The sequence below is a fragment of the Alligator mississippiensis genome, chromosome 4 (genome assembly GCF_030867095.1).
Source record: "Alligator mississippiensis isolate rAllMis1 chromosome 4, rAllMis1, whole genome shotgun sequence".
NCBI classification, from domain to species: Eukaryota; Metazoa; Chordata; order Crocodylia; family Alligatoridae; genus Alligator; species Alligator mississippiensis.
Window position 1 is genome coordinate 165,215,282 of NC_081827.1, and position 24,013 is coordinate 165,239,294.

At 53.2% G+C, this 24,013-nt stretch overlaps 1 protein-coding gene across 6 annotated transcripts in view; it reads right to left on the minus strand.

Annotated features, from left to right (window-relative positions):
- Window positions 1–333: 333 nt before the first annotated feature.
- The window catches only part of GRB7 (growth factor receptor bound protein 7), a 50,657-nt gene continuing 26,977 nt past the window's right edge, over window positions 334–24,013 (minus strand). For 4 of the 6 annotated variants that reach the window (XM_019482532.2, XM_014603656.2, XM_059726978.1 and 1 more), the window contains 14 exons: window positions 23,302–23,503; window positions 21,582–21,723; window positions 14,190–14,346; window positions 13,616–13,737; window positions 12,990–13,067; window positions 12,514–12,651; window positions 10,712–10,822; window positions 9,940–10,038; window positions 9,703–9,783; window positions 7,160–7,276; window positions 5,770–5,830; window positions 4,548–4,635; window positions 3,380–3,473; window positions 334–3,021 (listed from right to left, as the gene is read on the minus strand). In XM_019482532.2, the coding sequence (XP_019338077.1) occupies window positions 2,875–3,021; window positions 3,380–3,473; window positions 4,548–4,635; window positions 5,770–5,830; window positions 7,160–7,276; window positions 9,703–9,783; window positions 9,940–10,038; window positions 10,712–10,822; window positions 12,514–12,651; window positions 12,990–13,067; window positions 13,616–13,737; window positions 14,190–14,346; window positions 21,582–21,723; window positions 23,302–23,503 (1,637 nt within the window). In that variant the 3' untranslated portion in view covers window positions 334–2,874. The remainder of the gene's footprint in view (window positions 3,022–3,379; window positions 3,474–4,547; window positions 4,636–5,769; window positions 5,831–7,159; window positions 7,277–9,702; window positions 9,784–9,939; window positions 10,039–10,711; window positions 10,823–12,513; window positions 12,652–12,989; window positions 13,068–13,615; window positions 13,738–14,189; window positions 14,347–21,581; window positions 21,724–23,301; window positions 23,504–24,013) is intronic. The other 2 variants (XM_059726976.1, XM_059726977.1) reach the window with 2 other exon arrangements.

Below are 24,013 nucleotides of genomic sequence, written 5' to 3' on the forward strand. Positions count from 1 at the left end.
AGAAGGAGAGAATGAATCCAGGGGTCTTAAGATCCAGCCTTATTCAGGGCAAGGGGCCAAGTGTCAGCCAGGGAGCCAAGAGCACAGCTGCAAGAAAAACCTATGAGTCCTAGCTCCTGAAAAGACCTCTTTTGCCTGACAGCCCACCTTTAGCCTTAACCCTTTACTAGCTGACTGCTGCATGGAACCTCTCCTGTGCTCTGATGAGTATTATACACCACACAGAGACCAAGGTTTTCCACTCCGTGCTAAATGGTGACTGGAACCCCAACCAGCCTCCTCCCACCTCTCCTCCCTCCCCCACCTCAGCAAGAAAAGCAGAGCAGCCAGGTGTGAAATACATGAGCTTTATTTGCTGTGACTTGATTTGGGAGCAGATATAAATAGAGAGCTCTGTCTGCATACAAAGATCAGTGCTAATCTGGGGGAAGGTTGTTTTATTTTTCCTTCTTTTTTTGTACAAAACAAAAGCAAGGATATGAAAAAATAACATTTATTCTCACTTGTATAAAACACATCACAGTTCGACTGGCCTCTCTTATATATACAATACCCTCTTGGCAAAGCCAGGGTCCAACTCACCCATCCCCTGAGGGGTTCTGGTACCACCGGTCCTGAGTAAGTTGAACCCAGGATCCTCACATAGGAATTTACTGCTTGAATTACAAGCCCAGCTCTGTTAGCTGAGGCTGTGTGGTGTCTCGGCCTCTCTGTGTGGGCCAGCCAGCACTTCTAGGGGAAGAACGGGTCACAGTTGTCTCCCTTCTCTCTGCCCCACATGGTCCTTTAGTGCCTTGGAAGCTAGGGACACCCCAGATAAGGCTGGATTTGGAAGGGTATGGGTCTCTGCTGGGTGGAGTTAAATGCTTGTGCTTGGATGCAGCTCCTTGCAAGCACCCCAGCAGGGCAGCTGGCACCCCAATCCTGGGATGATGGCAACAAGTGACTTTCCAGGCCTGTGCACAAACCCATTCCCAAGGTGTGGCAGCCTGAAGAGATGCTGCAGAGATGCCCAAGAAGGGAAAGCCTTGGGGAGATGGGAGGGGCAGGGCAAGGCCAGCTTTCCCCATCAAAGCTCCTCACCTCCTTTGGGGCTGTCCATGACACTCAGTCCCAAGTTCCTTCCAACATCCACATCCAAGGCAGGCGGACCAGACCTTCTTTCCCCAGTCTTTAAGCAAGGCCCAGCTACTTGGCTGGCAGCAGCTTCCAGCTCACTCCTCTGCAAGCCTTCCTTCCAGAGGCCTGTGAGCAACATCAGACATGCCAGCACCAGCCTGAATGTTGTCTGCCATCAGTGCTGGCACACCCTGGGCACCTCTGGTGCTGGTGCAGTACTGGCTTGGTGCATTACTATCCCCTGTTCCCAGCCAGCCCTGAATACTGCTTCTGGGGCAGGAGCCCATCCCAGGAACATGGGAGTGAGCTCTGCACCAGCCATGGAGGGTCCTTGCCGCCAGCTACAGCACCCCATGGTCGAGAAATGGTGGTACCACTGGAGGGGGAGCTCAGTGCATGGAAGGACCTTGACTCAGATACCAATGAAAGCTGTTGGTTTATGTCTCATTGGTGAGGTTGAGTCACCCTAGCCCCACTATGAGAAAAGGAAGTGAGACCTGCAGAACCAACCCAGAAGGCCCCTGGGGAGCATTGGCTAGAAGAGCCCCAGCCCCAGAGAGAAAGTGCATGAGTGGGGGAGACCTCCCAGTACCAAAGAACCAATCTCTGGGGCTGCTGCCGCCCAGCAGGAAGGGTGCAAAGCCCAGCATTCGGCCACGGGCTTGTCAGAAGGGAGGCAGTAGGGACACTGAACAGGACCAGCCCTCAGTGCCCCGCAGGAAAAGGAGAGACACCCTGCTCAGGCTCAACAGCAAAAAATACAATGATGAGCACTGAGAAGCTGGCAGAGAGGGGGAAACTCTAGGAACCAAAGCTATACAGTGGCTTGGGGGGAGGAACATGGGGTGGGGAGGATTAGGCTGGAAAAGATACAGGGGAAAGTAAGGTAGGATAGAGATATGGAGCGATACAGGGAGGGGAAAGATGCATGATAAAAGTAGCATGCATGTGTATAATTAAGTCGTCACTTCATCTTAGCCAAAAGGCCCAGAATTGAAGGGAAAGACAGGAACAGAGAGATACTAGTGAGGAGGGTTACAGGAGTGGAAGGATACTGGCCAGAGGGCTTTGGTGGTGGAGGGAGGAAGACAAGGTGGAAGGATATGGAGTGAGGAGATGCAGGGTGATGGAGAGGGAGGGATACAGAGTGGGAGGTAGGGGAGGCTTACAAGGGTGGAGGAACCAAGGGGCAGAGGTGGGCCAGGGTAGAACATTACAGGTGCAGAAGGATGCAGGGGGCAGGGATACCAGGGTGACAGAAGTTGGGGGGAGGATTGAAGAGACAGAGAGATATGAGAGTAGATAGATATAGGGTGGAACAGAATTAAAGGGGCAGTGGGGTACAGGTGGAAGGATACCATAGCAGAAGGATATGGGGCAGAGAGAGGAGCATAAGCCCCCACTACCACCCTGAGCTGAGGCCTCAGTCTCCTGGAAGCCCTGGACAAGGCACCTCTTCCTGAACTGTGATTCCCCGCCTCATGTTCAGGCTCCTCAGAGCTTGTCCATCCCAGAGGTGTCGTCCTGGCGCTTACCTTACTGGGACTTTCTCCTGGTACTGGCTACACCCTGTGGGTTACAGGGCCCAAGCCCAGTCCTCCCCCTGCCTGGTGCCATGGGCTTGGCCCAGGCAGAGCAGGGCATGGTCACACAATTGGAGTTGATCCTGGAGCTCAAGTCCAGAGATCCTGCTCACTGCCTGTTGGCTGTGGCTCATGGAGGCCCAGCCAGGAGGCTCGCTGCCCACCGGGCCTGTCACAAGGCTACACAGGTGCAGTAGTGTCTGAGCTTGCAGGGCAGGATGCCCCGGTTGATTTGGTGGAACTCCACCAGCTGGATGAGGTCGGTGAAGCGTGTCTGCCCATCATCCATAGTGAAGTAAAGTCTCCCCTCTTCCTCGCTCTGCAGAGAAACAGGGGGCAGGTATCAGGCCCTTGTTACATGGGCTCTGCTCACTGCCTATGCTGGCCAGAGGTGGTACCCACATGGCTGGGATCTTTCCTGGGGCTACCTCTGGCTTATGAAGGTCTGCAGGATGTCAGGAGCTTCCCACCACCAGGGCTCCTGCCCTGCTTGCAACACCGCCCCCTGCTGGGACAGGCTGGGACAGGAGCAGCAGCGAACTTCCCATGGTCAGTGGTCTGCCCTGCTTCCTACAACATCCCCTGCTGGGACTGGCTGGAAGTCCCTCCAGAACTGATTCCCCTGCCCCTGTGCCTGCAGGTCAGAGCATCTGTGGAGAGGGGGAAGGGGCACTCACTGGCAGGATGAGATAGTGCTTGACTTTCTGCAGATGACACAAGGACAGGACGAACCCCTTGGGGTTCCGCTGGCTGTCTCGAACCAAGAACACCCTGGAAGACACAAGGAAGGGATGTCACCCACATGCTGCCCCTGCCCACCCACCATCTGCTGCCCACCAGGGGTACCCTGAGAAGCATTCAAGCTTGCAGGTAAGCTCAGCTGAAAACAGTACAGCCACACCTGGGACACTGCTGAAAGCAGCTAAAGCTCCTGTCAGGGCTACAGGGTGCAGTGAGTCCTGCCAGAGGTCTAATCTCTGCCAGGGGCCTGCGACGGAAAACCAGAAGGCATGAAATTCTGCTTAACAGCACAACCCTCCACCAAGAAGTGGGGATTTCCTCCCTACAACCAACACTGGTGGGTTCCCAGAAGCATAAAGAGTGGATGTCCTCCTCATTGTATCCTCCCTAACACAGCTGCCAGAGCTTATATTATCTAGTACTGCAAGTGCCAGCTGTTCAAAAAACAAGAGTAACGTTCTCAAAAATATTACGGGATGGGCTTAAAGGTCTCAAGACCATTTCTTAAGTTGCTTGTGGGGAGGGTTGATGTCAGCCTTCTGGTTTTCAAGCTTTCTGGGGTCATGTGTGGCAATTTTTATCAATGACTACAAAGGCTACAATCTCGTTTTATTTAAAAAGCATCAGTGGTTCTCAACCTTTTTTGGACTCAAGGCACCACTCATTGGACTCAAGGCACCCCTCCATAACTTTTATGAATTGAGTGGAACCCAATTTAAAAAACCAATGTATATATAGTGCAGTGCTTACCTCTTTGCAAAGGGCAATAGGGGTGGAGGGCTGGCCAGGCAGGGTTTTATCTGCTTATCTCCTCACATGTTACTTACCTCCTCACATCTCCCAGCATCTTTCAAAGGATTTGGTGGCATCCCAGGGTGCCCCAGCACCCTGAGTGAGAATCACTGCTCTACATCATCACTTGAATCTCAGAACTGGGGCTTTCATACCAAATAGATAGAGACTAAAACTATAGATGTTGGCACAACTGAGCTAGTTTCTTTGGCATTCTTGTTAAGCCCTTGTGTTCACTAACATCCTGTAGCAGCAAGTCCTTTGAGTTAACTCTCACTCTGGGTTAACAGAGAGCAGTTGGAGTTCCCGTACCCGTCCACTAGTCCCTGCTGGATGATCAATCGCTGTGAGTCCTCTCTTGAAATCCGCCCGTGAAACCATGGCTGGGTTCGATGGATGGCTGGGAACAAAGGAAGTGTTAGTGGGGGGGAATGCTTTTTATTTGTCTCTCTCATAAATCCTTCCCTCAGAAAGATGTCTCACTGGGGGTTGGCAGACTTAAAAGTGTCATGTGTCTTTAAGTGTACTTACTGAGATGATAAGTAAGCTCTGTGGGGCAGGAACTGTCCTTTGGCTTTGTGTTTGTACACTGCCTGGTGCAGTGGGTTCTGGTTCATGACTGGGGCCCCTCAGCATCCTTGCAGTACAAACAAGTAAATGAGAACCTGGTCTATCTGCAGGCACTGAGATCAGAGCCCCAGCTGTGCTTGGGCTCCACACACCACACAGGAAAAGAAAGTGCCTGCCTCAGAGAGCAGAGTCTCAGTAAGCAAAACAAATGGTGAGAGGGAAAATCCAGGCACAGACAGATGAACAGACTTGTCCAGGGTCATGCAGGGAATTTGTGGCATAAACAGGAAGGGAATTTAGCTTTTCTGAGTCCCAAGCCAGGGCCTCGGCCACTAGAACAGGGGTGTCAAACAGACTCTGTAGACTGGATGTGGCCCATGGAGCTGCTCCAGTCGACCTGCCAGGCTACTGATGGGTCATGGAGTTGTGGGGCATGGCCAGGGGGGCATGGTCTGCTCTAGCATCTGAGGCCCTTGGGCACTGGTGGACACAGCAATCAGTGGAAGGAGGGCAGCAAGGGTTGATACAACCCCCAGTTGCTCTGCAGCCACTTGGCCTGTTGCCATTATCATGTTTACTTTACTTCTCCTGGCACCAGCCCTGCTGCTGCCACATGCCCTAAGCCGGAGCTAGAGCCAGAGCCACCGCGTGCCCTAGGCCAGATCTGGCCCACAAGGAGCCCTGCAGTGAATTCAGGTGGTGAATTTGACACACTTTCAGTAGTGCATTCTCTAGCTGGCAGCAATGGAAGAGCCAGGAGCAGGGATGGCTTTGATCCAGCTCTGAAATTCCCTGATAACCCAAGGTGGGGAAATATCCCTTGGGGCACACTTGGTTGTGTGACTATCGAAGCTCATCAGACCTGAAGGCAGGAAGGGCCCTGATTCAGGCTGCCTCCACTTTGTTTGCCCCAGTGCGGAGTATGGGCAGTGCGGAGTAAGGGGTGTGGGGGGTCTCAACTTACCTGTGCTGAGTGGGGAGCTCTGGCAGGGTGTCGGGAGGCTGTAGCGGTGACTTGTCTTCTTCTGTGGCATGCAAAAGGAAGGACTGGGTATTACTGGGGTTTCATTATTATTAGGTCTTAGCTCTGTGCTCTTTTAATGGCAAGTAAAACAAGAAGTAAGGCTGATAGTGATAGTCAGACCTGGTAGTGAAGACAGAGCAAAGCTGGAGACAACTGGAGCAAGGCCTACAGGAGTGGGAGGTTCACAGAGCAGCTGCACTCACCTCTGCTGCAGCCCTATCATGCTGGCAAGGCTTCCCTGTCCTTTAAGCTCCTTGGGGATTCAGCTGGATGCAGATGGAGCTACACCAAGGGAGCCACATCTGAAGGCACTGGCTGGAGCTCAGAATAGCTCACAGGCCCAGCAGCCACCCTGAGCTGGTTGTAGCAGACCCAGGAACCAGGCAAGGGGATTGCAGCCTTCCCCAGCCACTTCAGGTGTGCCATGGGTGCACAGTGAGTTCTGAGCTCACTGCCCCATCAACGTGGGCTCCTGCTCCAGCTCAGCATGAGCAGTGAGTTCTGAACTCACCAACTGATCAGAGCAGGGGCTAGTGGGAGCCCCTGCTTTGGCACAGCTCTGGGGCTCAGGGGATGAACACTGCTGCTGTATGATCGTCCCTTTTCCTCCTAACTGCTGAATTCAGCAGCAGGGCAAAGGGGTACAAGTGGCTGTGGCAGTGCTCACCCCCTGGGCTCCCCACATGAAAGCAGGGGAGCAGACCCCACATTGAGTGCTCACATGGAACAGCCAGGGGAGGGATCCCACTGATGCACTCCTGGATTTGCTCCTGCGAGCTGCTCTTCCTCCTTGACTACATACATGTACAAGGACGGGAGCTAAAGAATCCCAATCTTACTAGTTCTCCCTATGGGAAAGGCTTGATTGTGATAAACTTCCCCCACTTCACACCAGGAAAATCAAAATGATGGCATTTCATTTTCAAATCCTCATTTTGTCCTCCAGTGCTTTCTATGGAGGGAGCCTGGGCTGCTCTCCAACCCAGCCAGCCAGTGAGTTTCAGCTTCGATATTGGTGAATGAGGACCACCTAGAACCAGGAAACAGAGACCAGCTGGGGAGCCTTAGCCCTAGCCTTTTGACATTGTCCTGGTAGTGTGCTGTGCTCCTGTAGCAAGGGGCTTTAAGGGTCAGGGTGTGAGGCTGGCTTTCCTTTCCTGAATGAAAGATTGATCTCCAGCTTGCATCACAGCTCAGGCTGAACTCTGCAGACCAGCAAGCAAACCAGCCTTGTGGCAGGAGGTTGGATGGGGCGTACAGGTCTTGCTCCAGCCAGAGCTCACTTCCCCGAGCTCCTGACTTCCAGCTCTGCACAGAAGCACAGACTCACCCTCCATGCCTGGGCCTCCTCCAGGGCTGCAGTCAGGGCCTCGTTGGGGTTTTCAATCACCCGGCCTGTGCACCCTGAGAAGTCCATGGCCACCAGGGTGTTATCGGACACGCTCCTCTATGGGACAGAAACAACAGCTGCATGGAGAAGCCCAGGTGATTGGGTGCCAAGGGGGAGCAATATGCAGGAGGAAGGGGGCTTAGGGCCAAAGGTGTGGGTCTGCAGCTCTGTAGGTCACTGCTTTGCAAGCAGCTTAGAGAGGCAGCTGTTTAAGCCAGTACTGAGTCATACTCCGTAGGGAAGTGCTGCATCAGGCTGGCACCCAGTGTTGAGCTGGATCTGTTCAGGGCAGCCTCAAGCTCCCTCAGGAAGTCCTACCATAGCCCCAGGTCCCTGGCTGTGCTAAAGGGCATGTCTCTTGACCAGCTGGCTGTGCTGGCTACTTCTTTCTGCTCTGCAAAACCGCCTTCTGGTTTCTCAGTCCCAGGCAGATGCTACTGTGGTTTGATGCTGTCCAGTGAATCCAGGGGACAGATTTCCAAAGAGCTCAGGACCCACTATCCTGAGCCCCAGCTGGAAAAGCAGCCCTCCTAAAAGCAGGGAATGGACTGGGTCTTTTAAGCTGACACCATTTAAGCCCAGCTTGAGATGGGGCCTCTCCTGCTCCTTCTGCCTGCACTGCTTTGACATTCACTGATCTCAGGCTGAGCCAGAAGGGTCACCCCCAACATGGCGATGCTATTAGGTGGCCCTTATAGAGAGAACTTGATGTGCATTCCTCTGTACCCCCTTTAAGGGTCTATCTGGTGCTGAAGAGGCTGTGAGGTACTCTGGGCCTGGAAGCAACTTGCCTTGGGCAGAGCCAGAGAGCTCCCTGTCTTGTGCTCTGGCTCTGTATAATTATGGAAGGACAGGGGTGGAGAAGACTAGCAGCTCTGCTGGCTGCAGTAGGAGATGAGTACCTACAGACTCTAGCATAACCAGGGCTCCAGAGACTTTAGCTTTCTGGTTATATGCTCAGCCCCTTGCCCATGAGGGCCTTGTGACCTTAGCCATCTGCTACTTGCCCAACATGATGCCCAAGGAGAAATGGAGAAGGCCAGCCTGCTCCCTACACCAAAAATCATTCTGGCTGGTGTTGGGTGGAGTTGGCTTGGAGACCCTCACAAAGAAGACAGGATTTTATTTCCCTATTCAATTTTGCTTTCCTTTCTCAGGCTGTGCCACCCTAGTACATGGCTTCATCATGGTCTTCCCCAGAGGCTATACCAGGCACAGGATGTCTGTGGCCATCCTGGCTTTGGTTCTGCTTGTACAAGCATGGAAGGCACCCTGCCGGAGAGTGGGTACTAGGGGCTCCCACTGGTTGGAAATGTGTTGGGTTAGCTTGGATGAAGTTCTGGTCAAAGACTTTCCATTGACAGTGGGGTTGGGAAACTGGTGTTTCCAATAAAGGATTTTTTTTTTTTCATGAAATGCATCTCCTTATACCTGGGAATTCATGAAAACCTGACTGCTCCATGGCAAAGTATTTCTATTTAGAAATACTGCCCTGTGGGAGTTGTAGTACAGTTGTCCATTCTCCCTAGGGGCTAGGCTCCCAAGTGCACACCGAGGCCAGATGCTCCAAGGGTGCCTTCTCCAAGGAAGAAGGAAAACCTTTTGTGTTTTGCTTGGCTCTGCCTGGGAGGTTTTCATAGTGCTTCTAGGCACTCACATGCCCAATGTTAACACTGGTGTTGATAGCGCTAGAGCAGTGGTTCTCAACTTTTTTAGACTTGAGGCATCCCTGGATAGACTCCTGATACCCTGGGAAAATGCCAGCTCTTAGTTTTCACTTTTTATTTGACCACAGAAAAATCATAGACCGGGGGGTTTTCTGTTGCAAAGAGCTCGAAAGGACCACAACTATGCATTTCCATTTGATTTCTCTAGGTTTATTTGGTGCATCATGTTTTCACACCTAATGGTGGTAACATTGCATGACACCCTGTGACACCCTTGAAAGGATCTTAAGGTATCCTAGTTGAGAATCACTGTGCTAGAGAAATTGCAGAGAACAAGGAACCTGGTGGAATCCAGGAGTGGGTTGCCAGATGCATATTTCTTCCACAGGTCCCACAAAGGGAAGCTATAAGTAATTTGCTCAGGATGTCAGGGACAGGGCAGGGAGTTGAATGTGAGGCCCTCAAGTTCCAGGCTACAACTTTAATATTGGACCATCTGTCCTCACCCCATGCCCCTAGTGGGAGGAGGCACACTTTCCACTGTGCTAAAGGAAGATGCTGAGGGGTTGGCCCAGGGAAACCCCCAGCCTAGAGTGATGGGGGCAGTAAGCAGCTTGCATATGTCCACACAGACCCTATTCCAACCTGGGCTATACCCTTTCCATGGGGAATGTGGAAGGGGGTCAGCCTAGAACAATGCAACATTTAACATGCTGAGACAAGGCAAGAGGCTGCTATTAAAAATAATGTCCTGTGGAGATGCTGCTAAGGGAACCCCAAGCCACCCTCATAGATACGTTAGGGCAAGGTACTTACCAGGGGTGTGGTGCCGATCCATGCCAGCTGGCTGTGCCTAGACTGGGATTGCTGGTAGTTCCTGTAGAGCTGCACACCATACTGGGAAGGAGACAGCATTTATTAGCATCAGCAGAGAAAGAACCACAACTGGTGCAAAGGGCTCAATAGCAGCATTAGCCCCAGGTCCACCAACAGGTGTCACTGTTGGTGCTGATAGCTCAGCAGATAAAGGGGCAGGGCTGGGGAAGCACATACCTTGAAGAGACGGAAGGCAGCCATCCAGCAGGTGCGGCTCTGCTCCTCCTCACTGCAGAACAGCTTCAGGCCCTTTGTGCCACTGCGCACCTTGTACGGCTGCAGGGCAAAGCAACAGCAATAATGCATGGTGCCGTCCCCAATGCTGGCAAGGAGAGGGCAGCATGGCCCTTTCTGCCGGCTAACAAGCTTTCCTGATAGCCCTAGACCCATTCTATAGTCAGCAGCCCCAAGGGGGACTGCTGGGAGAAGAACCCAGGAGTCCTGAACCCCAGCTTCTTGATTTAACCGTGAGGACTTGCTCCCCTAGAAATCCTGATTTCTAGACCTTCTGCCTCTGACAACTAGGAATGGAACCCAGGAGTCCAGCATCCTGGCTTCACCCCAGAAAGCCAGCCTGCTTCCTAAATCACGAAGAGTTCAGGCCTGGACTGGATGCAAGCTGGACAGAGACTCCCAACCATCCTACATCCCAGGCTCATCTGCCTTATCTCTAGGCTACACTTGCCTGATCCCTGGCACTGGGACTCAGGCATCCTAACTCTCAGCCCTTCTTTGCTCTGACCACTAGATGCCACTCCTGCAGTTCTCCAGTCCCTTCCACCTTGAAAGTGTCTTAAAGGTCTCTGAAGCCTGGACCAAATCTCACTCTGGTGTAACCCAACTGACTCCTGCTGGGTTTAAACCTAGGGTGAATCTAGCCCTGCATAATCAGGGGCTGACTCATGCCCAGCTGAGGTCCCTGAGGGGGCAGTTGTTTTGGGCCCCTCACCTTGATGCAGAAGCTGTATTCAGTGGGTGTGCCATAGTACTTCTTGCCTTGAGTAATGTAGTAGATGTTGGACTCATTGAGGTCAGCGAAATACTGTAGGTGCCGGGGGTCCTGGGGAAGAACATAAGAATATAAGAACATAAGAACTGCCATACTGGATCAGGCCATATGTCCATTTTGCCCAGTCTCCTGCGTCATGCAGTGGCAGAGGGCAGATGCTAAAAGGGGGAGGGAACTGGATATGACCAGGTTTTTTTCCTGTTGTTCCTCTCACTTGTAGACTCCAGCATTTAAGGTCTAGGAAGTTCTGTTTCAGAAGCTGTGTCCTTAACACCCCATCTTTAACTTCCAGGGATAGAGGCTACCGATGCCCCTTTCATCCATGAATTTGTCTTACCCCTTTTTGAATCTGACTAAACTGTCAGCTTTCACAACCCCTCGTGGCAATGACTTTCACACTTGAATGACATGCTGTGTGAAAAAGAACTTCCTTTTATTAGATTTAAACTTACCACTTTCTAGTTTCATTTTGTGACCCCCTAGTTCTTGTTTTGTGAGAGATAGTAAATAATAAATCCCTGTTTACTTTCTCTTCACCATTTAGTATTTTGTAAGTCCTTTCATGTCCCCCCTAAAGCATCCTTTTTCTAAACCAAATAGGCCTGTCCTCTTTAGACTTTCCTCATATGGAAACCCCTCCATACCACTAATCATCCTTGTTGTCCCCCTCTGGACCTTCTCTAGTTCTTCTCTATGCTTTTTGAGGTGTGAGAACAAGAGCTGAGCACAATATTCATGAGATGAATGCACCATGCATTTATAAAGGGACATAATGATACTTCCTGTTTTGTTTGCAATTCTCTTCTTAATAATCCCTAACATTTGTTTGTCTTTCTAATGGCGGCTGAGCACTGAGCTGATGTTTTTAGCAGACTGTCCACAATGCCTCCCAGGGAGGAAAGACATGTGCTGTGTTAAGGGGGCAGTCACGGTACAGGGGCAAAGGGGTGGGGCAGGACAGCCCTGTCCAGCTCCCTGCAGAGCCACCAGGACACTACACTGACTGAGCACTGGAGACTTAAATGCCCAGGGTCAGAGTATAGAGAGCAGGGGATGAGAATGATCAGCTTAACGGAGCAAAGCTAGTTGGTTACTAGGATATCTAAGCCCTCAGTGAATTTATACAGCAGAGCAGACCCCCAATCCTGACCAGAGCCACTGTGGGGCCCAAGATAAGTGCAGCCACCACAGAGCATGAAGGAGTGAATCATGGCTTTAAACAATCATGAGTTCAAACCCAGTTTTTCTTTAAGAGCCACAGCAGCTGTTCATTAGTGACACGTGCACTGGGTCATTACAGCAGGGGTTTCTGGATTGAATTGCCTGGTCAGAATCCCCCAACCTCCCACTTATTTGGCCATGGTCCAGTGCTAGCAAGGCACCACAACCTCTGCGTGTGGTCTGGCCACCACTAGAAGGAGACAGAGTCATTCCCTGTGGGCCTGGGTCATTATATCAGTGTAACATCAGTGTCATATGGAGATAAGAGCCTATTACTGCTGCCAGCTAAGGAAGATGTTCCCTTAGTTAGAGTGGTAAGGATCCTGTGATTCAGAGCTAGACAGCTGGGGTTTGGCCATGGAGGGGGCTGTCAGGACAGTTACACCCCTGGTAACTAGGGTCAGCTACATCTATAGGAGAGCTATGGTCATAGGTAGTCTGTAGCCCCCACCCCCTCCTGGTGGTGCTGAGGTAAGGAAGGGTTGAATGGCACCCACCCCCACCCAGGGCTTCAGCCTTACCTTGGATGTGCCCTTTGTGGAGTAGTAAAGTCCTGAGCGCCGCAGAGAAAAGTAGAACCGCTTCCAGACCTTGCGCCCAGCCTCCTTCAGGTGCAGGAAGCCCTGGATCTCTGGGCAGCTGCCAGAGTTGAGGAAGTTCTGCAGGAGAGGAGAGCAAGGCGGGGGTGGTGGGAAGAAGGATGCCAGCAGGGGAGCGGGTGGGGAGTAGATTAGTAATACTTAACATGGGCCCCATGCCTGCTGTTGTCAGGGCATCAAACTGTGGCATTCAGCACTCTGCCTGGTAGTTCCTTAGATTCAGCCCAGGTGCATTCTCCCTCCACTCCTGGCCCCATGGTGCCACAGGCTGGCATGGTGCCTGCTTACAGGGTCCAGCCACATGGGTGCCCTTCTGATGGACGATTCCCACATGCCCAAGGATCAGACCTGGGGATCAGCAGGGGTGGCTTGCGAGGAAGGCAGAGAGGAGTGAGTACCTGGATGAGCTCTGAGTGGGACATGCCCTTGTTGGCATCCAGGCAGCTGGAGACCATCACCTCAGGGAACAGGGACTGCTGAGAGCAGGGAAAGAGAAGATGGTTAGCAGAGATGCTGGGGCAGAGATGAGGCATCACAGCAACAGCTGACATTTTGGTAGGGGCCAGACCAGCTTCCCTTGAGGCAAGACCAGTGGACTTACAACAGGCAGGACTTAACACACTGGGGGGCTGGCAAGTTGGCATACCCCTCCTGCTGATCTCTGGGCAGCAGGAGGGAAACTCTCAAGCCCAGCAGCATTAGTGTGTTTGGTGCACATCCCTAGCTAAGCAAATTCAAATCCCTGAGAAGTCTGGAGAGGGGAAAGCAGACAGATCCTCCAAGAATATGGCAACTTCGGGGACCCCTCCAGTGAGCACCTTTTTCCCCTCTGATCGGGGTTGATGCATGGTCTGGATTGGCTGAGAGCCCTGAGGCTGAGCTATTCTCTGTGCCAGGGATCTTCTCTGGGCATCCTGCCCCCTGAGACTTGGTGGGACACACTGACTTCATCCCACCAGCTGGAACAAGGGAACCTGATTGAATCCCAGTGTCTGTACCAGGCAGGTCCCCAGCATGCACTTACTGGGGAGCTTTTGAACAGCTCATACTTGGCAAAGTTCTTCCGGAAAAAAAACTTGCAGTCCCCCCCAACAGGCCAAGTGGACTGCACCTCAACCACAGACTCATGGTCTTCCAGGCACCGCTCTGCAGAGGGGAAAATCCCATGTTAGGAACAGCCCTGCCTGCTGTTTGGCATCATACCATTCTGGCTTAGCTGGTGCCTCCCTGTCTCCCTCTAGAAGTGGCTCCAGCAATGACAGTGCTTTGCTACCTACTCCCAGCTGTGCCAGTGGGTCACTTGCCACAAGCAACAGAAGCTTCAGCTATGGTTGCTGAGGGTCTCTGATTTGATACGTCCCCAGCCTGTGGCTGCATGCAGATGTTTGCCAGCAGAGCTGGCCAGGTGAGTCCCACCCAGCCCCAAGCACCCAGTTGCATAAATGTGTTTGCATGTTCCTGGTTCCACGGGCACACAGCTGGTTGTGCTCGTCTCCCCACCCTTTGAGCCTGAAGTTGCACACAAGTCATACAGTGGTGGCCATGCACACACAAAGCTGGCTATACAAGATGTCCCTGGGATGTGCATGTCTGCTCACCCAGTGCCAGGTGCTGATGCAACTCCACCAGGGACCAGCTGTCATCATGGAGGGCATGGGTCTTCTGCACCAGCATCTCACAGACATGGCGTGCTGTGGCACCTGCCGTGACCTCCACAGAACGGCAAGTGCCATCTTCACTGAAGACCTTCACCACCTGCAGGGAAAAGGCAGAGGTGTGATGCCAGGTTGAGTACAGCCCCTGTTGCAGTTCCCTTCTATCCCTTGCCTCAGATTGGAAAGCATCCGATCCTGGGGCCAATACTTCCTGCTGCAGAGGCAAGAGCTAGGGATGGGAGCTATATCAGTCATCCCAAGAACAAACCCAAGACCTGCAGAGGTTTAGCTTCCCCCCAGGGTATATACAGGCATTGGTGATCTGGATCACCCCTGAGCTCCAATCATCTAGTTTCCAGTGCCAGCTGCTCCAGTAAGAATCTGGAAAGCAGACAAGTGTAGGTTCCTCTGTGCCCCCATTAGCTCTCAGCTGGGTTATAGAGTGATAGAGAAGTAGGGCTGGAAGAGACCTCCAGAGGTCATCTAGTCCAACCCCCTCCCTGAGTCAGGATCAGCCCTATGCAATCCATAATCTAAACTCTATATCAGACTACTGTCATCCCTGACACAACACAGACTTAACACCTTAATCTGCCACAGGTAAAGTAGGGGAACCACAGCAGCCAACATCCTGCTTCTATGAAATCTTAAAAGTATACGCTCAAGAGGTCCCTGGTACAGGGCTACATCCTCCACTACAGAGGAAAGCAACCCTCCTCCCTGCCCCCTCCATAATCCATACCAATCTGACTATGGGGTAAAATTCCTTCCTGACCCCAAATATGGTGATTGGTCTGACCCAGAGTGGAGGGGCAAGACCCTCTAGCCAGAAACCTCTGGATTGGGGTCCCTTGTGGTCAGACTATAGCTGACGCACCAGGTGTAGCATCCCAGCATTGGTGTCAGGGAAGAATGGAGCACAATGTTTCAGCTGGCTGTATCCACTCTGCATGGAAGATAAGAACCTATTTCTGCTGCTAGCTAGTAGAGGGGCTGCTTTAATACCAGTGCTGAACATTGGTTCTGTGTTGGAGCTAAACAGCCTGGTTTTTATCCCTGGAGAGCCGATGAGACACCAGCTCTGCAAGTCTCCCCCCAGCCCCTGCCCTGCAGCTGGTTCACAGGCAGTGCTTAGGCCTTGTCTCTGGTTCTAGGAGTGGTTTGGCCCCTGGAGATACAAATCCTGTAGGCTGACTGGGGCTCAGCAACCTAATGCCCTTTGCCCTTCACTCCCCATGGCTTTCAACCTGCCCCCAGATTACTAATGGCTGCAGGGTGCTCTCCCTGCCTCCAAGTGCCCTTTTCCTGCCGCACCTGAGGGAATGGGTGCCAAGGACTCTGGTTGCCCAGAGACCCAGTTGCCAGGTAACTTTGGCCTTGCTTTGTGTGGCAGCCTAGGTGCAGGTTGCTCAGGGCAGCACATGGGGGGAGCACTACTCCAAGACACTCCGGGAGCCTAGCCCAAGGGCTGCTTGGCCCTTGGTGGTGAACCCAGAGCAGCAGAGGGAGGCAGGGCAGGGAAAGGAGAACAAGGCCCATCCTGGCCTGGGCAGTGTCCCTGGTGGGTCACCTCCCCTCAACAGCCATTGTCTAAAGCCTGTGGGGGTCCAGGCTTGGGGTAAGGAGTAGAGACAGTGCCCCTGCCCCATGGCATGGATCTCCTGGTCTCACCCCACCATCCTCCTGGAGTGATGTGCCCCAGGGGGCCTGACGGGCATTGGGGAGGGGGACAGCCAGACAGAGATGTTCTGGCAGGTGGGGAATAGGAGGCTACAGCAAGATCCCAAGGGCATGTGTAAGCTGTCCCCTCCCCCATCCTAAGGGACCGGGCACTGCTCTTAACACGGTCTAATGTTTAACAGCCTGGGACTGCCAGCTGCAAGGATAACAGGGGTGTGAGATTCCCTGCAGGCCATGTGTTTGGGCTGGAAGGAAAAAGGTCACTGGAGGTGTGGTGGTTGTACCAGGGATAGGAGTGACCTTTCCAGTGGGGTGCTGCGTCCCTCCTGCAGGGAAGCAGCCACTGTGTAGGGAAAGCAGTAGCAACAGAACCAGGAGAAAATAAAAAGCGCGAATATTGTGGAGCTGTGTGCTCTTGCAGCTAGTACAGAGGCAGAAGTCCTGAGCTCTTCCCCAGTGCTGGAAGGGAGCATATTGTGCAGGTGGCATGAGAGCCACAAGTGGCACAGGCAGCCATGGTAGCAGATAGGGCAAGAAATAGGCAGCAGAGCAGCAGATGAGGCAGGGAGCATAGAGCAGGGAGCAGAAAGCAGAACATCAGATTGGGCAGGGGAAGCAGATCAGATGTCACTCGGGAAGGGTGCAGGGCTAATTTGTGACATGCCTGTCAAAAAAAATTTACCCCTACTGACCTAAACTGACCTAAAAGGTACATCAGCACTTCTGGGGTCTTCTCCCAGCTCTGCAACAGAGCACGGTCTAGGGCAGTGGTTCTCAACCTTTTTAGACTCTAAATACCCCACGCTAGACTCAAGACACTCCCAGAAAATGCCAGCTCTTTGTTTTCACTCATTTTTTTGATCACAGAAAAAATACTGGAGCAATTCAGCTGTTGCAAAGAACTCAGAAAGCCTATAGCAGGCAGAGTGCTTTTGACATTGTGGATTCCTATTGGAAATCTCTGGGGTTAGCTCGTAAGTCCTGTGGAGGCGTTTGCCCACCCCACAGTGCTAATATTGTGAGGCACACTTAGAAGGATCTAACAGCACCACAGCATGCCTTGGGGCCCAGGTTGAGAATCACTAGTCTAGAGGCTTCAGGACTCCTGGTTTTTATGCCTGGCCCTGCCACAGCTTGCACACTAGTAAGTGTGTAGTAAGTCAGCTGTAGGTGGGCAGGGGGAGCTCCAGTGAATGAGACAAGCACCTTGAGGTCTTTATGCACATTGCATGTGGCTCTTCCAGAGTTTTCCCCGCCCCAGCACTTTGCCCATGTCAAACCCCCACAGCCTCTGCAGGAAGGAGCTGGGTCACGGACCCCCAGCAAGGAGATGGGGCCACAGAGCAGTAAAGTGGCTGAGCTTAAGTCACGCAGGCCAGTGCCTGCTAGGGCCATAACTTAGGGCCATAATTAGAGAACCCAGAGTCCTGACTCTCAAGCCTGGTAGTTTGGAGCTGACTCAAAACTACACTGCCATACCCCCGGTTTGCCACCAGAGGGGGCTGAGCACCTGCTGAACTGCCAAGCAAAGCAAAGCATCTGCCCCCCCACCAAACTTCCCCAACCAGAGCAAGGGTGGGAGGCGATAAAAAACCGAGGTTACAGCAGGATTTATTCTCATTCCTGGCTGGGGAGACCCAGAGGAAGGGACTGACTGCACCGATCAGACAAAGGCCGAAGGATCTTTAGGGCAGGGCTGGGTGTGGGCCATGACAGGGGGGCCTTGGGCACTAGGAATAATAGAGAGGGCAAAGGGAAACCGAGGCACAGAGGGGAAGGGGCTTGCCCACCAACATGACCAGAGCTGGGGTAGAACCCAAACCCTCTAACTTGGGGGCTGTGCACAGGACCCTGCAGCCTCTCCAGTCTTCTTAGCAATTCTCCCTTCAAAAAAGGGCATTTCCAAGAGGCAGCAGCCCTGGCACCATGGCCCCATCCCAGCCCCCTTCCCTCCAATTCTGCTGCAGTGGGACATGAGTACAAGACTGGGCCTTGTCCCCACTGCCCCGGCCCGATCCCCATTGCAAAGCTCGGGCTGCACTATTGAAAACAGAGTGAAAGGCAGGGCACTGGAGTTCTGTCCTGGGGGCAGTGTAGCCCCAGCCAGGGCATGGCTTTGGGATATGGCCCAGCCCCCTCCTGCAGCCCCTGGCTGCTCCTTCCTGCCTTCCCTCCCACCATCAGTGGAGTTTGTGACCTTCCTAGGGAAGGTTCAGGTTTCCTTCAGTGGCTCTTTTAACCTTGAGGCTTTCTCCTTCCCTGTCTGGTTCTGCCTGCTCTATAGGGGCAGAGGGGAGGGGAAGTCTCCCATAGCCAGTTGCTCTTTGCCACCCACCTCCAGGGCTCTCAGACACTGCCACACCCAGAGTGTCTGGGCTCAGCCCCATCAGGGCAGAGATAAAGCAAGCTTCCAGACTGGGTCCTGTCTGGCACCTGCCACTTGACACACCCTTGCCACCGTGTCCTGAGCCAGCCAGGGAGTAGCTTCTTCAAGGGACCCAGGCTGTCACCAGGTCATGCTTTGGCATCATGGGCTGTTGTGTACCCCTGGGACCCTTCTGTGCAGCCCCTAGGACTCTGGTAAGCAGTCATACCAGCAACATGCATCTTCCTCCCTTCCCCTGATAGCTCCTTCAGGTCCAGAGGGAAGGAAGGGGTGGGATCCTCTCTAACATGCCAAGATCCCCCCAGGCCACCCCTTCTGGGAGGGCGCCTTAGCCCTGGAAGACAGTAGAGGGGGACTGTTAGCAGCCCTGGGATAGGGAAGTGCTTCCCTCCAGGGCATGCTACATTGCCAGATGTTCCCTCTCCAACAAGGAAAAGACAAAGACAAAGGATCTCAGCTTCTCAAGTCAGCCCCAGGGTACATGCTGCACTGGGGGAGGAGAATGGTCTGAACTACAGATCAGGGCAGCCTGTGTACGGCCAAGGGGCTGGAGGGTACCAGCAATGCAGGATGCCTAGAAACAGACTCAGTCAGTGTCCATGGCGGGGTAACCACGACTGAGTAGGGGAGGGACTGACTGGCAATCAGGTGAGGCTGGGCCATGATTCCTGACCCTGCCAGAGCCACCAAGCTGCTGCTCGTGCCTGTTGTGGACGAGTCTCCTCAGTCAGAGGCAGAGACAAGTGTGCCAAGACTCAGTATGTGGAGGGCTCAGTCTGGCTGGGGCTGTGTGGAGCCGGTGAGGGGCACTGGGGCTTCTGTGTTGCTGGCAGTGGGGGAAGAAGGCTGTGTCAAGTATGTTAGGCCCAGTCCCAAGCACTGAGAAGCCTCAGAGGCATAACAAAGCAGCTGGGCACCCTGGGCAGTGAGACACATGGGGGCAGTAAGGACTTCTGGCTGCCACCCTGCAATTGTGCGGCTGATATTTTTTTGCGCTTGTACCCCACTTCCAATTCAGCACTCGGGGCAGATGCCTCGTCATCGCATCCTAAATTATGTTACTCTGTGGCCCCCTGATTCACAGTCCATTTGGACATCTGGCCCAGCAGGGGCCTCTTGGAGAACTTCGCTGCGTGTGAACCTGGGACATGGCTCATCCCCCCCGTCCACTTGGTAAACAGCCCCAGGAGCCAGGGACAGGAGCCAGAGCCTCGACTCAGAGCAGAAGGGACCATCGGAGGGAAGACTTAGGGTCCCATGGAAGCTCTGAGGTGGTTTTTAGGTTCATGAAGAAGAGGAAGGGGACATGAATTATCCCTGACCAAGGGGTTCCCCAGCTCCCTCACCAGTTGCCCTGGGGGGTGGGTCAAGACCCCTGAAAGAAGTGGAGATGTACAATGGAGGATGTAGATGCCACACTACATCATGTGAGACGGGTGTGGAAGGGCATTGCCCACACCACACACACCAGGGCCATGCTGTGGGAAAGTGCACTCCACTGACCTTGCCATCTGCTCTTCACCCCATGCCAGCCTCACTTCTCTTCTGACACCTCACAATCAAGTCCCAGCACCCTCCCCCTGCCCACCCAGCAGGGCCTACACCCCAGATGAAAGGCGAGGGAACCTTTATGGCTGTTATTCTGCAAAGCCCTTAATTGTAATCTTATTCCTTACTGGTAAATCTGGAAATCGGCTGTGAGATCTGAGCAAGTCAGGATCCAGACATCTCCCAAAGACATCCAGAAACTTCCAGGGAAAGAAGCATAATCCCACCCCACCCCATTGGAGAGATTAACCCCTTAGCTACCAGCCTCAAGCCCCTACCCTTCCTGTGCTGCACCCAGGAACTTCCCAGCTCAAAGGAATGGCTACACACATAAGCACTGGCAGGGATCTCCATTCCTGTAGTGTTTCTCATCCCAAAAGAATCCCAAATGGACTTGCTCTTATGCCAGAAATACCATCTCGCTCTGAAATGCAGCTGCCTCTGGGGTTGAATGTGTCTGAACAGCCCACAGCAACACTGCACAATATATTTTAGGACAGCGGGTGAAGAAGGATATGCAACTGTAGGGGCAGTTTAAAAGGAGGAATGGCGCTTTCCAAACAGAGATTTGACCAGGCTGCCAAAATCAATGCCCTGGACTCTTGCCAAGTGTCATGAGATTGTTAGTGACCATGATTTGTCTGGATCCTGGATTAACCTCTTCTGGGAAAAAACAGGCTAAGAAAGTCAGCAAACCAAAGGGAACACAGCCTTAAGAGAACAGCCAGTTGCCTGCCTTGTGGATCAGATCATCTATCTCTGCAGAGGGTAAGCTACCTCTTCTCCAGCTGTTACTCTGTCTGCCTGGCTCCCTCCTGCCCCACATCGCATCCAGCTGTTTGGATGCGAAGCTCTTTGGAGTAGAGGCTGTTTGCATAGCACCCCACCCAGTTATCAGAGTAGTTCCTGCTTACGCTTTCAGTTGCTTTCTGTCTTCTTAGCAGCCCTTCTGGTTTTGGTAGTCAGTGTGACTTCCATGAGCCTGTGCTACAGGGGTTCAGGTCCAGATGGGGCCCTTCACCACTGCAGGCTTACTAGTTTTTTTGGCATACCCCTGGTGCCAGCTCAGGAAAGTCTCTGCAGAGACCCAAGGGGGAGGACCTATGGGGTATCTTGGTCTATATTGGCAAAAGAGTCGAGGTTTTCTGGGTGCATTGTTCAGGACAGAAGGGGTTAAAAGGCTGCATTGGACCCTGCTGGGAGGCAGGTGCACAGCAGGGGAGGTGTCAAGTGGGAAACACTGGTAAGTTTCCAAGGGTGCCTGGAAACTATCCCTCCTGCCTGCCCTCCAGTAATTACAAGCCAGGGGGGGCTGTGGCCATCCAAACAACCTGGGATCCATGCCGACAGTCCCCATGGGAACCAACTCCGGCCTCATCAAGCCCCGTCATGCCTGGCCAGCTCTGGGACTGTACAGCGCCCCAGGCAGACCCAACTCAGGGGAGAACTGTGATGTGGCATTTACACTCAAAGATCATTGTCCCCATTTTACAAAGGAGGGAAACTGAAGCATTGAAACTGGAGAGGTCACTCACCCAAGGTCAGTGATAGAGGGACCCAGGAGTTATGGCACCCTACCCCACTACACTAGTCGCTATGCCCCTCGCCTTCCCAGAGCCAGAGAGAGAATCCAGGAATCCTGGCTCCCAGCATCACTGATTCACTATATATCCAACCTTTTCTGGGACCAGCACAACAAGCCACATGTCAGGCACACTTACATGGGAGCCACCTTCACGCTGTGGGCCTTGCCCCGCTGTGGGGCTGCTGAGGATGGGTGAGTTGGAGGGACTGCAGAGCTCGGGGAAGGGGTTGGGGATGGATGGAAGTGATGAGGCTCGCGGCTCCTCCTCCTTTAACTTCCTGCAAAGAGAAGGGACACAGAGGAGCAGGGGTGAGCATGCAGGTGGCCACATAGTCTTTTGTGTAAGACACATGAGCCATGCCAAGGTCACATGAACCACACAGGCTGCACATAAGGGGCATGTGAACCACACCAGCCACATGAGCCACAACTAAGAGGCATCAAAGCAAGAATGAAATCATGTGAACCCCCTAAGGTGCTTCCCAGGAGACAGCTCCATGAACCAGGCTGAGCTCACGTGAAACACATGTCAGAAGCCTATGGCACATGGTGAGATCATGTGAGCCATATAAGCGAAAAATGCAAGATACACGAGAGTCACATACATTCCAAACGTGGAGAAAAGGGCACGAATTCACTGCTCTCCGGGAGAGATTTTGTTTTCCTGGTTAAGTGGATAAAACCATAATCCCCTCTCCAGTTTCTGTGTGTCTGGGCAGGAGGAGGGCATTGCTCGGCCCTACCACAGAGGACTGCTGATTCCTAGCCTGGATACGTGACATGGTCATGTACTCTAGCACAGCCCTGTGCAAACCTGCCATTCCTGATCCATTCAACTCTTTCTCCATACTTTGCAAAGAGGGAAGCAGCACATGCAAAGAACAGAGAATTGAGCTCCAGACACCCAGCACAGGGGTGGCTGGTGCCTCCTGAGTCTGGGGGGTCACAATTTGGGGGTGGGTCTGGGGGCGGGCCAAAAGCCCCATACCCACTCCTATACTTCTGTGCCGCATCTTAGTGCCCCCCGCTGCCCCCCTACTCCCCCAACATGCTGCCGGTCCACACGGCAAAAACACTGCCCTGTCCTGAGCAGTGCTGAGTCAGGGGCCAATCTCAGGGGGGCACGTGCCCCCCCCCATGTCCCCCACATCAGCCACCTACCAGTCTCAGACCCCACCTCAGAGACCTAGGGAGGGGCAGACACAGGTGGCTGTGTCAATAAATATCACAATAAAGTCATCAGCCCCTGGGCGGGTGAGGGGGAAGGCTTCTTTCCGCTTCTGTGGAAAGAGCCCAGACTATGCTCTGCTGGGGGAGTGGGGCCTGAAGCACTGACCCCCAAGGGCAGGCAGAGAGTTAATGATTAGCTCTAACCCTCTGCCTTTCCCTAATGCTGTTTGTCTGTGCTCTCAGGCAAGGAAGCAGCCTTAAAAGGGGCTGCAGCTCTACCATGTCCTGCATGTAGAAAGAGCTAACCCGGCTGGGCTACAAGGGCTGCTCACTGGCTGCTCTAATGTACTGGACTGTTACACTGCATCCAGATCAAGGGATAGACCCCAGGGGTCCTAGCTCCCAGACCCACAGTTTTAACCCACCAGATCCCACTTGCCTCCCACTGCTGACAGGAAAAACCCAGGAGTCCTGACTTGCAGTGCTCTAATGCATCCATCCTCTTCCAAGATCATGTGGTTCATGGGAATAATGGCTGGAGAGGGCACCCCAGCTCTATAAGAGGGTGTTGACACATCTACCGCCCCTGCCCAGGAGCAGAGGAGAAGCCAGACATGGAGATGGGCTACCAGTTATAGAAGGGAGGGCTGAAGTTTTCCACAAGGCCTTGCTTCTACCTCACCCACCTGTTCATGTGGATGAGCAGTGGCTGTGAGCGCTTCATGTCACTGCCAGCCAGCACATCAGCCTTGTCCCCCCGCTCACTGAGAGGGAAGGCATTGCCATTGGGCAGGCTCCTGGCTCTCTCCTGCTCCAGGCTGCCCTGGTAGAGGTTGTCCAGGGTAGTGTTCACATTGTTCTGTAGAGCGCCCAGGTCCATGTCATTATCTGCAGGAAGATGGCATGAGACACCAATGGTTATTCCTACCTCCACAGCACCCTTCAAACTATCCACACCCACCACTGAGAGCTCTGGACCCACGTGCACCCCCCCCCCCCCAGGTGCCAGCTGAGCCAGTCACAGCATCTGAGGAGTGGGCTTGCTTTGAAATCCCCTCCTCCTCCCATCGCTCACAGAAGAGGCCTGGCTACTGTGCCTTGTGCCTCTACTGCCTTTCAATCTCCTCTCATTATGTGAACTGCCCTGTGGTGGAAATAGACCCAACTGGTCAATGAAGCCTACACACCAGGGATGAGAAAGAGATTATTTGCCTTGCAACACCAGAAGAGCTGCGCCCAGGGTCTAGGCAGGGAGAGGACACCAAGAGTATACATACTCTAGCAGAACCAGGGAGGTTCCCTCTTCAAACCCCCAACCCAAAGAGACATACCCCCCTGAGACATGGACAGTTGGGGAGTAGGAGACCAAGATATAGCAGTGGGCAAGGCAGCCATTGA